The following is a 14,071-nucleotide window of genomic DNA, read 5'->3' on the forward strand; positions in this document are numbered from 1 at the left end:
ATTACCGCCCTGGTGAGGGGAGAGAGACGTAGAATGTTTGCGGCTGAGGTTTAAGTCTTTTATGCAGAGGAAAAGAGACGTGAAATGAGAGGGAAACATTGGGTTCCGCCTCACCCCAGGGCTTATGTTTTCTCCTTGCTGCATCTCCACACAAAAACCCCTCAGGTTGACAGGAATGGTCCCGCCCGGGCCGCGCGTCCCGTTGCTAAGGCCACGGTCACGTGGTGCACCGCAGTCCCGCCGCTGTGGGGAGGGAGCCTCAGCCAGGACCCATGGCTGAGGTGGTCGGGCCGGGGGCGGAGATAGGGCGCATTTTAGTACAGGTGGGTCCAGATAACACTGCAGGCAAGTCCCTCACGGCCGCCTCACTAGCCTCGTTTCTATTGGCCTTGTGGCCACTTGACCAAACTCCCATGAACCTTTGCTCTTATGGCCTCCCGCGCCCACCCAGCCTTGCGTCGCTCCCATTGGACGCAGGGTTGGCCTTAAGGCCCTGAAGACCCTGATTAGGCTAGGTATTTAAAAAGTGCCAAGAAGAAAAGAGGAGGACGAGGAGCAGCGTCCATAAGGTTTACTTAAAAGTGGCACATGCCAATTTATATGTGTAGATGCACATTTAAAAATAAGCACACTGGAAGCTTCCATTTGCATTTTAAACTGTTCCATGACATGTTTAGAGAAGAGCTGTAATTCAGTAGTAAAGCATCTGTTTTGTATGTCATAGGTCCTGGATTCAATCCCCAGTGGCATTTCCAGGTGGGGTTGAGAATACCTCCTGCTGGAAGAAACTTTGGAGAGCTGCCACCTCTCAGTGCAAGTAGACAGGCCCAGTGGTTTCCCTCAATATAAAACCGCTTCTATTGTTTCGTAAACAGAAATACATCTTGGCACCATTGTGACCTGATGACTTAGTGTGGTTCCTCTGCTGTCCAGGTTTGCTGATTGTTGATGGGCAACTTAAAGCTCTCCCCACTCCCTTCTTAGAATTTCTTTAAACCAGGTTTTGACTGGTCAGCCTAACAAATAGAGGACTGTTTCCTGCACCATAGGGCACATAGCCACACCAACCCAAGTGCAAATCTCCCTTCACACATTATGCCCACTGTGGACCTCTCTGAAGTGGTCAGTCCCTGTGCCTCTCCATGCAAAAAGGAGTCCCTCCATGTAGACAAAAAGCATATCAGAAAGGAGGACTGTAGCCAAGCCTTCTGACATGCTAGATTTCTATGTGTGGGGACTTGCCCTGTTTTGGTATTGAAGAATTAAAATCAAATCAGCCCTCACCAGTCTGAAATGGTAGTGAAAATTAAACCAAACTATCTCACTAAAAGGGACGCGGGTGGCGCTGTGGGTTAAAGCCTCAGTGCCTAGGACTTGCCGATCGTATGGTCGGCGGTTCGAATCCCCGCGGCGGGGTGCGCTCCTGTTGTTCGGTCCCAGCGCCTGCCAACCTAGCAGTTCAAAAGCACCCCCGGGTGCAAGTAGATAAATAGGGACCGCTTACTGGCAGGAAGGTAAACGGCGTTCCGTGTGCTGCGCTGGCTCGCCAGATGCAGCTTGTCACGCTGGCCCCGTGACCCGGAAGTGTCTGCGGACAGCGCTGGCCCCCGGCCTATAGAGTGAGATGGGCGCACAACCCTAGAGTCTGTCAAGACTGGCCCGTATGGGCAGGGGTACCTTTACCTTTATCTCACTAAAAACAGTCATGTGGCATTGTAAAGACTAACATCTCACACATGCACATACTTGTCCTAACCCAACTGAAAAGATTGTTGTGAGGATGAAATGTGGGCTATACTGAGTTTTGGGCATAGGAAAGATAAAATAAAAACACATTCTATGCTTTGGTTGCTCCAGAGCCTCCTTCTAACTGTTTTTCAAATTGCACCTTTTACTTAACTTCTGTGAGCTCTTGCCTTGATGCCTCCCAGCTTTCTTCAAATGTTAATGCTTATTTTTCCTCTCCTTTTGCACATTGAAGCGTAGCTTTTTGGCAGAGAAAGATCGGATTTAGCAATGTTTATTGAAAATTTCAAGGGAGCTGAGATTTTCCATAGTAGCTGAGGCTGCAATGTCATGCACACTTAACCGGTGAATAAAGTACATTGAACTCTGGGCCTAGCTTCTGAGTAAGCTATGCTTAGAATTAGGTAGCACATTTGATTAGTCTGCAGTGAAGACCCTTGCTTTGATCTTGCAAAGCTTAGATCTCGGAAAAGTCACTTGAATGAACAGTAATGTTTAGGAAAAGATGAAGGGCCATAGCTCAGTGGTAGAGTATTTGCCTTTCAAGCAAAAGGTCCTAGGTTCAATCCCCAATATCACTGGATGGGGTTGGGAATAGCCCCTGTCTGAAATCCTGGAGAGCTGCTACCAATAGAGCAGTGTTTCCCAACCACTGTTCCGCGGCACACTAGTGTGCCGCGAGATGTTGCCTGGTGTGCCGCGGGAAAAATTAAAAAATTGAAAGATTTTTTTTTTTAAAGTCAAATTTTCGATTGGGGAGCCGTCACTAGATGACCCCTGGGGTTCCCTCCCTCCCTCCCGCTCTGCGCCTCCCTCCTCCTCCTCCTCCGGGGAGGCCCTTCCTGGCTCTCGGCCAAGGCTTGGCGGCTGCCACTCACTCACTCGCTCGCCCACCCGTCCCTCCATCCCTGCACCCGGCCTCTCCCCCTCCGTCCCCGGGGCTGCCGGGATCCGTAGTCCCCTCGCCCTTGGGCTCCGCGCCCGCGCGGGGTGCGCGAACTACGTTTCCCAGCGTGGCCTGGCCGGGCGTTTTGTTTGAAGCGCTCTTCTCCCGGCCATGGAATGAGCGCAGCGGCGGCGGGCGGGCGGGCAGGGGCTCTTCCGCGCAGACCCCGCGCAGCCTGCCTGCGCCCCCCGGAGATCGGGCGGCAGGATGGAGCCCGGGGATCCCCGCGGAGGCGGAGCGGCAGAGGCAGAGGCTGCCCCCCAGGTAGGGCTGCGTCGGGGGTTTTTTATTTTTGCAATGCTGCATCCGCGCCGGAGGGGACGCATCAGACCGCGGGGAGACCCCTTGGCGGGCGTGCAAGGCAATGCATGCGTGCAGGCGTTGCATGGAGTGCAGTGCAATGCAATGGCAACGCGGCGCCCTGCATGCATGCATGCAACTTCCACCGGCGCTCCGGACTTGGCAGGTGAGGGGGGTCCCCAGTGGGCGGCAGAGAGAGCCGGGAGGGCAAAGGGGAGCCGGGGGGGAGCAGCGCTGCTCCCCGAGCCGAGCCCGGGGGGAAACTTCGGCGTCGTTGCGCCGGGTGTTGGAAGCGGAGGCTGGCGGGGGCCCCTCACCTGCAAAACCTGGTCGCCTCTCATATATTTCGTGCATTGCATTCATCGCCCGCTTTCTCCTCCAAGGAGCTCCCGGGGGCGCGCGTGGTTCTCCCCGTGTTAGCCTCGCAACAACAGCCCTGCGAGGTGGGTCAGGCGAGTGGCCCAAGGGAGCACCCAGGGATTGTCCTGGCCAGGTGGGGTGATTTGAACCCTGCTGTCTGCCCGGTCTTCGTCCTCATTTAGCCCCCACATGTGCATGACTGTGCATGACTGAGGTTTTCCCCCCTCGTCTTGGCTATGGTGTGAGTCTGTGCTGTTAATTAATGGGGTTCTGCCTTCGGAGAAGATGAGCCAGCCCTCAAGGAGGTGATTATGTAATTTGCTAGCAATTCATGTCCCTCCCGGCGTGACGCTGCGCGCTGACGTCACGGGGCTGTAATGGTGGTGTGCCTCGAGATTTTTTTCATGAAACAAGTGTGCCTTTGCCCAAAAAAGGTTGGGAAACACTGCAATAGAGTACAGTGGTACCTCGGGTTACATACGCTTCAGGTTACAGATGCTTCATGCTTCAGGTTACAGACTCCGCTAACCCAGAAATCGTACCTTGGGTTCAGAACTTTGCTTCAGGATGAGAACAGAAATCGTGCTCCGGCGGCGCGGCGGCAGCTGGAGGCCCCATTAGCTAAAGTGGTGCTTCAGGTTAAGAACAGTTTCAGGTTAAGAACGGACCTCCGGAACGAATTAAGTACTTAACCCAAGGTACCACTGTACATAATACTGAACTAGATAAGAGCAGTACTCTGACTTGTTATAAGGTGGGCAGTGTTCTTGGTTCACTCAGGGCAACCACTTGAGTTCTGGACCCTTGCTCCTCTTGACTGATAAAAACTAACGGGGAGGGGACAACTGGCTGGGCCAAGGAGTTGATTAATGTCTCCATGAAAGAGAGGGTGGTCCTTGCCTGCTTGAAGGAGGTAATAGTAAAACCACTCCTCAAGAAGCCCTCCCTGGACTAAGAAAATCTAAGAAACTACTGCCCAGTTGCTAATCCTCTACTTCTTGGGAAATGTTCTTGATCAGGTGATTGTGGACCAGATTCTGGTGCTCTTGGCGGAAACTGATATTCTAGATCCATTTCAATTGGGGTTTTGGCACAGAAACTGCTTTGGTTGCCCTGTATGACCTATGTCGGGAGAGAGACAAGGGAAATGTATCCCAGTTAATTCTCATTGACCTCTCAATGGCTTTCAAGACAATCAACCATGGTATCCTTCTGGAACAGCTGTCTGACTTAGGGGGGTGGCACTGCTTTGTGGTGGTTCCTACTTGGATGGTCATTTCCAGAGGGGGATGCTTGAGGAGTGCTCTTCAGCCCTGTGGAGCCTCCAGTGAGGGTTCCTCAGGGTTCAATTTTCTCCCATATGCTATTTAATATCTACATGAAACTGCTTAGTGGGGTTATCCAGAGTTTTGGAGTACGTTGTCAGCAATATGCATGCTTTCTGATGAATAAGGTTACAGAAAGCAAGTTACATCAGATGTTTGAGTTCCTCTTCATGCCAGGTACAATCTGAGGTGGGTGTGCTGTCCATTCCTGTTTAATAGGATGACTTTGGGCCTGGGAGCCAAATGTGGCCTCTCCCTTTGGACATCAGGACTCTCACCAGACCACATCTGCTCCCCAGGTAACCCCTTTCCCCAACCCAGCTTCACACTCCTCTCAAGTGCTTTTGTTTGGCTGGGATGTATCATTGGGCTGTGATAATGCCTCTAGCTTGACTGGATGGAGGCTAGTGTGGGGTAGGTGTAGGCGTAGAAACCTGTGACCTTTGTGTGACTGGAATGAAGCCTATGACACAAAGGTAAAATGTGCATTTGTTGTCCTGCACACTTTTGCTTCTGGCTCCACCTACCACTGGCAGGCTGCTCCTGGAAGATTCGCCACAAGGAAATGTGGTCCTCCAGCTGAAAAACATGGCCCACATGCACTGGGCTTTGTGTATTTTTTTTTTTTTTAATACCTCCAGTCCTGTGTCTCATTACCATCTTGGCAGTCTGCTAAGAATGCTCTCTTTGTTGTTATAATATGATGCTCATTTCATAATGATGTATGGAGTTATAACTTGGTTGCTGTGTTCTTAGAGTGTTGCCAAAGTCCAGGCTTAAAGTGCTGCAAACCTTTATTGTTTTCGGTTAAGCTCCTGGAGGTAATTTTAAGTTGACAGTGTATTTCATTGATATTTTCATCATATTTATTTCCCTTTCCATTATGGATGTACTATGTTGTAAGTTGCCTCAAGCATTTTGGATGACATGGGTTAGAAATCTGACAGTACTATCCTAAGTATATGTACCTAGAAGCCAATTTCATTAAGTCCAATAGGACTTATCTCCACCCCCATCATTCAGACTGGACACTGAGGTCCAGCTCCAAGGGCCTTCTGGTGGTTCCCTCACAAGTTACAGGGAACCAGGCAGAGGGACTTCTCAATAGTGGCATCCGCCCTGTGGAACGCCCTCCCACCAGATGTCAAGGAAATAAACAAAATGGTTTACTTCCGGGTTTGCCACATGCACAGAAGCGCAAACCTCTCCGCGCATGTGTGCAGACACGGCACTTTACTCTGCATCCTTTTCAGCTAGCGGCCGGGGCTCTGGAACGGATCCTGGCTGCAAAACAAGGTACAACTGTATCTGACTTTTAGAAGACATCTGAAGGCAGCCCTGTCTAGGGAAGTTTTTAATGTTTGCTGTTTTATTGTGCTTTTAATATTTTGTTGGGAGCCACCCAGAGTGGCTGGGGAAACCCAGCCAGATGGGTGGGGTTGTAATAATAATAATAATAATAATAATAATAATAATAATAATAATAATAATAATAATATACCCCACCCATCTGGCTGGCTTTCCCCAGCCACTCTGGGCAGCTTCCAACAAAATATTTAAATACAATAGCCTGTTAAACATTATTATTATAAACAAATTATTATTATTATGTAGGATTGCAGTTAAGCAGTGCAACCCTATGCAGGTTTATAAAGAAAAATCTGATTGCATTTTCCAGCAATGAAACTTTTGCACTTTTGATTTTAAGTACTGTCTGTGATATGTTGCGGTGTTGTTTCCATTGTTTTATATAATGTTATTGTTGTGAACTGCCCTGGGTTCCCTTCAGGGAGGAAAGGCAGATTATACATTTTAAATAATAAGTGTGTTTAGGATTGCAGCCTGTATAGAAGAAATAGATAGTTGTCAAGTTTTTTTCCTGATGCATGCTTTTTGGGTTGCAATATTTTACACCCCTCCCTGCCCCTTTCAACCTGCTCATCTCCTCTTCTGTGTTCCGTAAAATTGCAGAGGCTGCTCCCTGAAGTGTGTGTTTGTGTGCAGTGCTTCATAAATCTGTTTTGCTTTCAGTTTCTGTGAAATATATTTACACCCTCTGGTGATGCATGCATTTACTGCAACTTTCAACTCATTTTCTAGGTTCAAGAAGATCTTCAGCAGCTGAAGGACCAGCTGCGAGACATCAGCCATGATTGGGAACTGCAGGATGCTCAGAACCTTGAAGCTGCTATTGAAAGTGCAGAGAACAGATTAAAGGTAAGTGGATGGAGAATCTTCCAACAAAAATGGGGAAACGTCTCCCAGTGAAAGTGTTAATCAGTATTTTATCCTCAAGTGAAAATGTGACACCTCATCACTTTCTAAATTCCGTTTCTGAATAGTAAATGGTTTGAAGTGCCAAGTATTGTATTTTAGAGCAGTGACAGTACGTTTTGGGTGCTCAGCATTATACGGCTGTCTTAGACATAGCATAAACTCAGACAAATTCAGAGCCTGGGATGATGTCTTTCATTTTTGTTTTCAAAGCTCAAAATTTGCTCAGATCTGCTGGCTGAGGTAGCTCTTCCATCACCTCAATATCCTATATTTTCTTTCTCCCTATCCCTGAACAGAAACACGCTGAAAGGTATTTAAATGCTGTAAACCAAACTGTGCTAACAATTTCGTCACCTTCTAATGTGGATCTGCGTTCAAGACAGGTGTCCAAATGGTAAGAGTACTGGAATTTATTTGTGTATGTTACTTTATCTGTATATTATTAAATATAGATGTTTATATTCTAATTGTAGTATTTGGGTGTTTGTAGAGTTCATATGGCATATTACAAATAGTCAAAAATCCACACACAAAAAGCTGTATCAGAAGACATGCCTTCCATCTTATAGCAGAAATTGGACTAGTTGTTCTCAGGATTCTGTAAATTTCTGTGTCTACAGAGTTAAGGACACTAATAATGCCTCCTGTTGTGGTTTCGAGTTCATATACTTAACCCAAGTTTTCAGGTTTTTTTATTGTTTCATTGTTTGTTGCTTGCTGCCTGTGCTCCTCTGGGAGAAAGGGTGGGATATGAATTTAACAAGTAATAAATAAATTGCAGCAGTTTAAACTATTGCAGGTGTGGAAAATAAAGTTGGAACTGAACCAAATCTTGCAACATTTCCCTATTTATTTCTCTCAGGGGGCTCCCCATGGAGACTTCACAGAAAGAAATAATTTGCCCAGAGATGTCTGCAATTACCACTCAGCCCTGCAGCAGGTTATCACCACATAGGTCTTCTGCACCAAAGGTCTGAAGGAACTCATGGCTTGTAATCCTTCCATTGATTTTGTAACCGTCTTATACTCCCAACTGAGTCTCTTTTCCCTAGTGCTCTCTCAAAGAACCTCTCAAGTCCCAAAGGGCAGGCCTAATGCTTTGCTTTGGAAAGCAGAAAGTGGGTATCGGAGTGTGTCCTTGTCTGCAAGGACAATGGATGTAGCTATAGCGTGTGAAGTCACACATGAGCCAAATTTGGGGGGGGGGGGAGTGGTGCAGCAGACGTAATCCAGTTCAAGGTCACAACTGCACCATACTTTTAAAGCAAATGACTTCCCAAAAAGAATCCTAGTTTTGTTAAGGGTGCTCAAAATTGCACCTCTGTGAAGTGTAAACTATAATCCACAGAATTATTTGGGGGAAGTCACGTATTTAAAAGGTGCATTAAATGTTCTTTAAATGTAAGGTGTGGATGCTCTAAGTGAACTATATCATAAGGAAATGAAATTCTGTGATGAGCAGCAGAAGCACAAATTATGCAGAGGATCTATGGACAGAAGATCAGAAGTAGGTTGGCCAAACCCACAATGACAGTAAGCTAAGCGAGAAAGGGGCTGCTCCTGCATTAAATATTTTTTGCTTCTAATACCAACCTACAATATTTCTCTACTTCACTATGCATGGTTGATCTTAATTTGGAGAGGGGCATGCTATGGCCTACCCAGGGTTTACCTTGTGAGGCTGAAGCCCCACTGCCTTTCCATATCATGTCGTTATGGCACCTGCCGACAAAAAAACCAGCCCTAATTTAACTTCAGAAAATAAATGTAGTCAGGCTTTGCCAGCTGTTCTCAGTTGCTGGTGCACTGGCAGAATGACTCTTTATCATGAAACAGTTGTGAAATCCAGCTAAGAGATTGCTGCCTGTTACCTGCCTTAAGCTTCTGGGTATAGGGACGCGGGTGGCGCTGTGGTCTAAACCACAGAGCCTAAGGCTTGCCGATCGGAAGCTCGGCAGTTCGAATTCCCGCAACGGGGTAAGCTCCCGTTGCTCAGCCCAGCTCCTGCCCACCTAGCAGTTCAAAAGCACATCAAGTGCAAGTAGATAAATATGTACTGCTCTGGTGGGAAAGTAAACGGTGTTTCCGTGCAGTGCTTTGGTTCACCAGAAGAGGCTTAGTCATGCTGGCCACATGACCCAGAAGCTGTCTGCAGACAAACACTGGCTCCCTTGGCCTATAGAGTGAGATGAGTGCGCAACCCCAGAGACCGTCCCTAACAGTCAGGGGTACCTTTACCTTTACTATAGGGCAGGTTAGACATTTACGTTGTTGACTTGCTATGTTTTCTGGATTCTGTGAAAGCCCCAAACATGGAAGTTCAAGTAAATCATTAAAATGAGACTCATTTTGGCAGAACTGCATAATTATGTTGAGGGCCTGGGCTTTGTTATGGCAGAAATTTTGAATCATTTTTGGTGCCAGATCTTCAGCCTTGATAGATTGCTGAACCTGCTTGAGCAAAAGCAGAGAAAATCAGAGCTCTAAGCAGCCATGCTTCTTCCCCATTCATCAGCTGGGGAATAAGCCTGTGTTCATTTTCAGTGCCATGTTTACGGGAAAACTACAGGGAGGTATTACTGCTCTTGATACAGGTCCAAATGTGTTGTTGCCTCTCCTTTCAGCACAATTAAAAGACAGGCTCTGTGTGAAATGCAAGTGCCTGCACACAGGGATAATTCTACCCTGTGTGTTAACTTCTGTGGCTTCTATTTTTATATCCATAAAACAGAAGGCATCATATTCATTAAGCCAAAGATGAGCTTATTAAAGATATGTCCCCCCTCCTTTCCACTAGGATTTTCTTCCGCTGGATTTTTTTTTTAAAGCAAGCAAAATAGCTGGAGACATTCCATCCAGCTAAAACCAGTATTATCACTCCCTTCAGGATTGTGAATTCCCATTTCTTTAATTATTATTTATTTCCCATTTACTTCCTAAGCATGTTCTTTACCTTCATGGAGTCAGTGAACTGAAGCTGAACCAGAGGATGCTGTTTTGGTTCACTGGGCCGGTAATCCCTGATTTAAAAATAAATAACTAAATAAAAATCTACAGCAAGTTTGGCAGGACCACAAATGTAGCCTGCTGATCAGACTAGGAATCGACTACATCCGCTTCACACAGTAGAATGTTTAGATCAAAATATACCAAGCAGAGGAGCCCAGTGGATTTTCTGGCTTTTTCAACATCCAGAGAATCTCAACAATGGTGGGGGTGTGTGTGGAGGGGGGGGGGAGTAAGGTTCTAGCCCACAAAAGGCAAGGTTAATAATATGTGGATAGTTTTTTGCTGAAGGACTTAAAATGTAATTCATACCCAGTTCTTAATTCATATCCAGTCCCTGCAGCTGAGATCCTGAAGCCTTGATTCATGCCTTCACAGTGGCGTAGCGTGGGGGGTGCAGGGGGGGCCGGCCGCACCGGGCGCAACATCTGGGGTTAGGACAAATCCACGGGTTAGGGGGCGCAAATTACTTGCCTTGCCCCAGGTGCTGACAACCCATGCTACGCCGCTGTGCCTTCATGGGTCCCTTGCAGTTTCCTAACAAAGCATGCCAAGCCAAAAGTGCTGCTGGTTGGAGCTACCCTCAGGATTGAATTTACCCCCCAAGAGGTAGTGATGGCCACCAAGTTAGATGGCTTTGGAAGAGGGTTAGATTAATTCATGGAGGATAAGGCTAGCAACGGCTGCTTATCAGTAAGCATCTGAATACCAGTTGCTGGGAATCACAAGTAGGGAGAGTGCTGTTCCCCTCAGGTTCTACTTACAGGTTGGCCATTGTGAGAACTGGGTGGTGGCCTAGATGGGGCTTCTTATGTTCTTAGGGTTCTGCAGGGAGGTTGCCACAGAGCTGCTCAAGTGGTGTCAGGCTCAGGCAGAGGTGATGGGATACCCTTTTGAGTCTAGTCAGCCAAAGAAGCTCTAGGTCCTGCAACAAATGTATGGCTGCCAGCCCCAGGGTCCAGAGCTGTTTGACTTAAGTGAGCCAAAGCTTCCTGAAAGAGCCTCTGAGATTAGGATCACCTTTGCTGCAGAGTTTTGGGCCACAAAGAGGGTAGTAGCTAAGAGTTTAGTCCCCCGGTTTGGAGACAGAAGGGCAAAAGCAGGGGTTATACAATCTAATGTTTCTTACTTTAGTGCTGCATTCTGGTCTCTGACCTCCCTCATCCACGCAGGATGTGAGCTTGGGCTGTATATGTCTGCTTTTTCTAGTTAGCCATTTTGTTTGCATTCTGCTTCGGGGTTGTACATCAGTGCACTAAGCAAGTTGCCCAAGAAAACCCAGTGCACATACATCCTTAGCAACGCCACACATGCTTTCAAAGTATGTGTGCAAATTATCAGCAGATGTGTTCTCTAGAACCTTTGTTTTTGTTCCATTTATCATCTATTTACAGCTTTTTCTCTTGCAGCAAAAACTTTCAATGACGGTGAAGATTATGTACAATCCACGCAATGCTTGCCATCGAAATTTTGTAAATGAGAACTATGGAGTTGACTTGCCAATAATGAATCAGAGACAAACAGCCCCTGTAAGTAACAAAGATGTGGTTCAATGGCTTATTTGTTTCAATATTATTGTAACTATTGTAAATTATTCCCCCAAACAATCCAGGCAGGCAGTATTGCAGCAGCTTTTTGGGGGTGGGTGGTTAGGAGATGCAGTCCTAGTTCAGAAGATCAGCCTCAGAAGAAGATGGGGCTTCAAATGACATTGCATTGATTTCTTTACATTTGATGACAACACCTTCTTTGATGAGTAAACTCTTTCCATTAAAAAGTTTTGTGCCTGAGGCAGTGGGAGGTAGAATGAAAGTTGTGTTTAACGTGTTTAATGTGTGATGGCCCCTTCATATGTTCAACCCATCACTTGATGTTGTAGTCATCTGATGATTAGTTTGCATATACAAACTAGCCCTGGGTCTGTTTCAATTATATTCTCCATGTTTTCTGTGCTTAACCATTTTAAGCCATAAGTTTACAAAAGATAGCCACTTGGATCTTGGAAGTTGTTTCAGATAATGCACATTTACAATAAATCCTGGTCCTTGAAAATCAACATTTTGTTTAAAAAAATGATAGGTCAATTATGTTAAGTACAAACCACTTGGATGTATAACTTACTGGTATTCATGAAAAATTATCTGCAAATTATATATCAATTATATGCAACTGTGATATACAAGAAGACAGCACTTGTGAAAATATGAAATTATTTTAATCACAGCAATGGAAATATACAAATTAGCACTGTTAATTAAAATTACATGCAAATTATGTTAATTGCAAGCAATTAAAATGTATAGATTAGTATTGTTTGTGAACACATGAAATTATGTTAATTACATGTGGCTAAAATATGCAGATTAGCAATGTTAATTAAAATGGGATGCAAATTATGTTAATTGTCTGCATCTTAGAGATCTTAGAGATGCAAATGAGCTGCATCCCTCTAACATTCCTCTCGCCAGTGATTTCTGACATGGCCTAATGAGCTGCTCACCTCGGTCATAGAACATACACCAAGGAAAATGGCCGTTGAAATTGCCACAGTGATAGTTCTAAATAATTGCTGTGACCTAGAAGGAGCATTCTATCGTTCTCATTTTCATAAAGATTGCTGCACAGCCATAGACTTATACTGGCATTTTGGTCCCAATATCCAAATAAATAAATAAATAAATAAATAATGTAAACTTGGAACCTCTTCATTTATTCATAAGGAAGAATTTAATGCTGTGGCGATCTCGAGTTTTTACGAGTTGCTGTCTTCTGCTGCCCGTTCAACTAAGTTACTCCAATTGCTCCTTTTCCTCTTCCCGCTTTTACTCTGTGTGTGTGTTTTGTGCTATGTACGCATGTATTTGAATTAATCTCCTACGGGATGCTTGCATACATTTTTAAAATGACGGCAATAAAGCAATTTCTTTCGTTTCAAATGAACAGGAGAGTGGATAGAAGCAGTGTAAGATCTGAAGAAAAGAATATACTGTACACACACACTTTAAATGCTTGCATATGGCTGCAATTACAAAGAAAACCATAATTTTGGCATCAGTAGCAGAATTAGACTTAAACAAATTGATGTTCCACTGCAGTAATCTGGAATACGTTGACTGCATTTATAAGAACATAACAGGAGACCACAGTGAATTAATAAACTGTCCCTTTCACCAAAAATAAGAGAGGGAATAATTGGTGAGACAGAGTTAAGTGAACAGATGACTACATTCAGCCTCCTCTCAACCTAGAAATGGGAATGTGAAGGTCACCCCTATCCTGGATGACAAACGGAGAGCTCTTTGTTGGTAAACAAATTAATCTTTGGAAAGGTCACCATTTGTTTTACATTTTTTATCCAGTTCTTGTCATCTGGAATCCAAGATTGACTGTCATTCTGCAAGGCGGAGTGCAGCTGAAGCGGCTTCCGTCCGTATCAGCATTCTTTGACGGAGCTCGGCGCCTGATTGAGATGCTATGGGCTGCTGGCTTACAGCTGTCGCCGGACCAGAATGAAGGCCCAGCCCAGAATTCCAATAAGCAGCGCTGGCCAATTCTGCCTGGTGTAAGCTGGCCCTCTGCCCACAAGTAAAATGTGTGGCACTTCGAGCCAGCAATTATCTCGCTCACTTCCTTCTGTGCTGCTTCTGTTTCGTTTTTTGAAAAGCACATGTGGCACAGACTGGAGTTGTGTAGCTATTTTTGCACCCCACCAGTGCACACATGCACACAAAGAACTGAAAGGCATTGACAGAGTGAGATGGTAAGGAAGCTGCAGACTTAACTTAGTGGTTAAAGGCATGAGCTATGAAATATCTATTTGAAATGTCATGTTAGCTATGAATTCATTGAGTGGCCTGAATATGTCGTAACCCCCACCCCACTAATATTGGCCTACCTTACAGAACTGTTGGAACTGACATATATGTTAAGTGCTTCTAACTACCTAGAGAGAGGGGCCATATTCAACTCATGGAAATCTTTAAGAATAGATAATGGTGCAGTGCTCTTGATTTAAGGCTTATATGTGTAAAAACATCTGTAGTTTACATTATCTTTATATCTAGTACCTCCTTTTTCCACAAACAAAAAGCATTTTAATAGAGAGTGACAA

General features: G+C 45.4%; 1 protein-coding gene across 3 annotated transcripts in view; it reads left to right on the top strand.

Moving 5' to 3' along the window:
- The first annotated feature begins 49 nt into the window (after nt 1-49).
- IQCH (IQ motif containing H) overlaps nt 50-14,071 on the top strand; it is an 80,303-nt gene continuing 66,281 nt past the window's right edge. For 2 of the 3 annotated variants that reach the window (XM_028705380.2, XM_077919053.1), the window contains exons 1-5: nt 50-323; nt 6,778-6,894; nt 7,251-7,348; nt 7,817-7,925; nt 11,370-11,489. In XM_028705380.2, the coding sequence (XP_028561213.2) occupies nt 273-323; nt 6,778-6,894; nt 7,251-7,348; nt 7,817-7,925; nt 11,370-11,489 (495 nt within the window). In that variant the 5' untranslated portion in view covers nt 50-272. Of the gene's footprint in view, nt 324-4,829; nt 4,977-6,777; nt 6,895-7,250; nt 7,349-7,816; nt 7,926-11,369; nt 11,490-14,071 lie in introns of those variants that run through there. The other variant, XM_077919054.1, reaches the window with a different exon arrangement.

This window comes from Podarcis muralis, chromosome 14, assembly GCF_964188315.1.
Source record: "Podarcis muralis chromosome 14, rPodMur119.hap1.1, whole genome shotgun sequence".
Classification (NCBI taxonomy): domain Eukaryota; kingdom Metazoa; phylum Chordata; class Lepidosauria; order Squamata; family Lacertidae; genus Podarcis; species Podarcis muralis.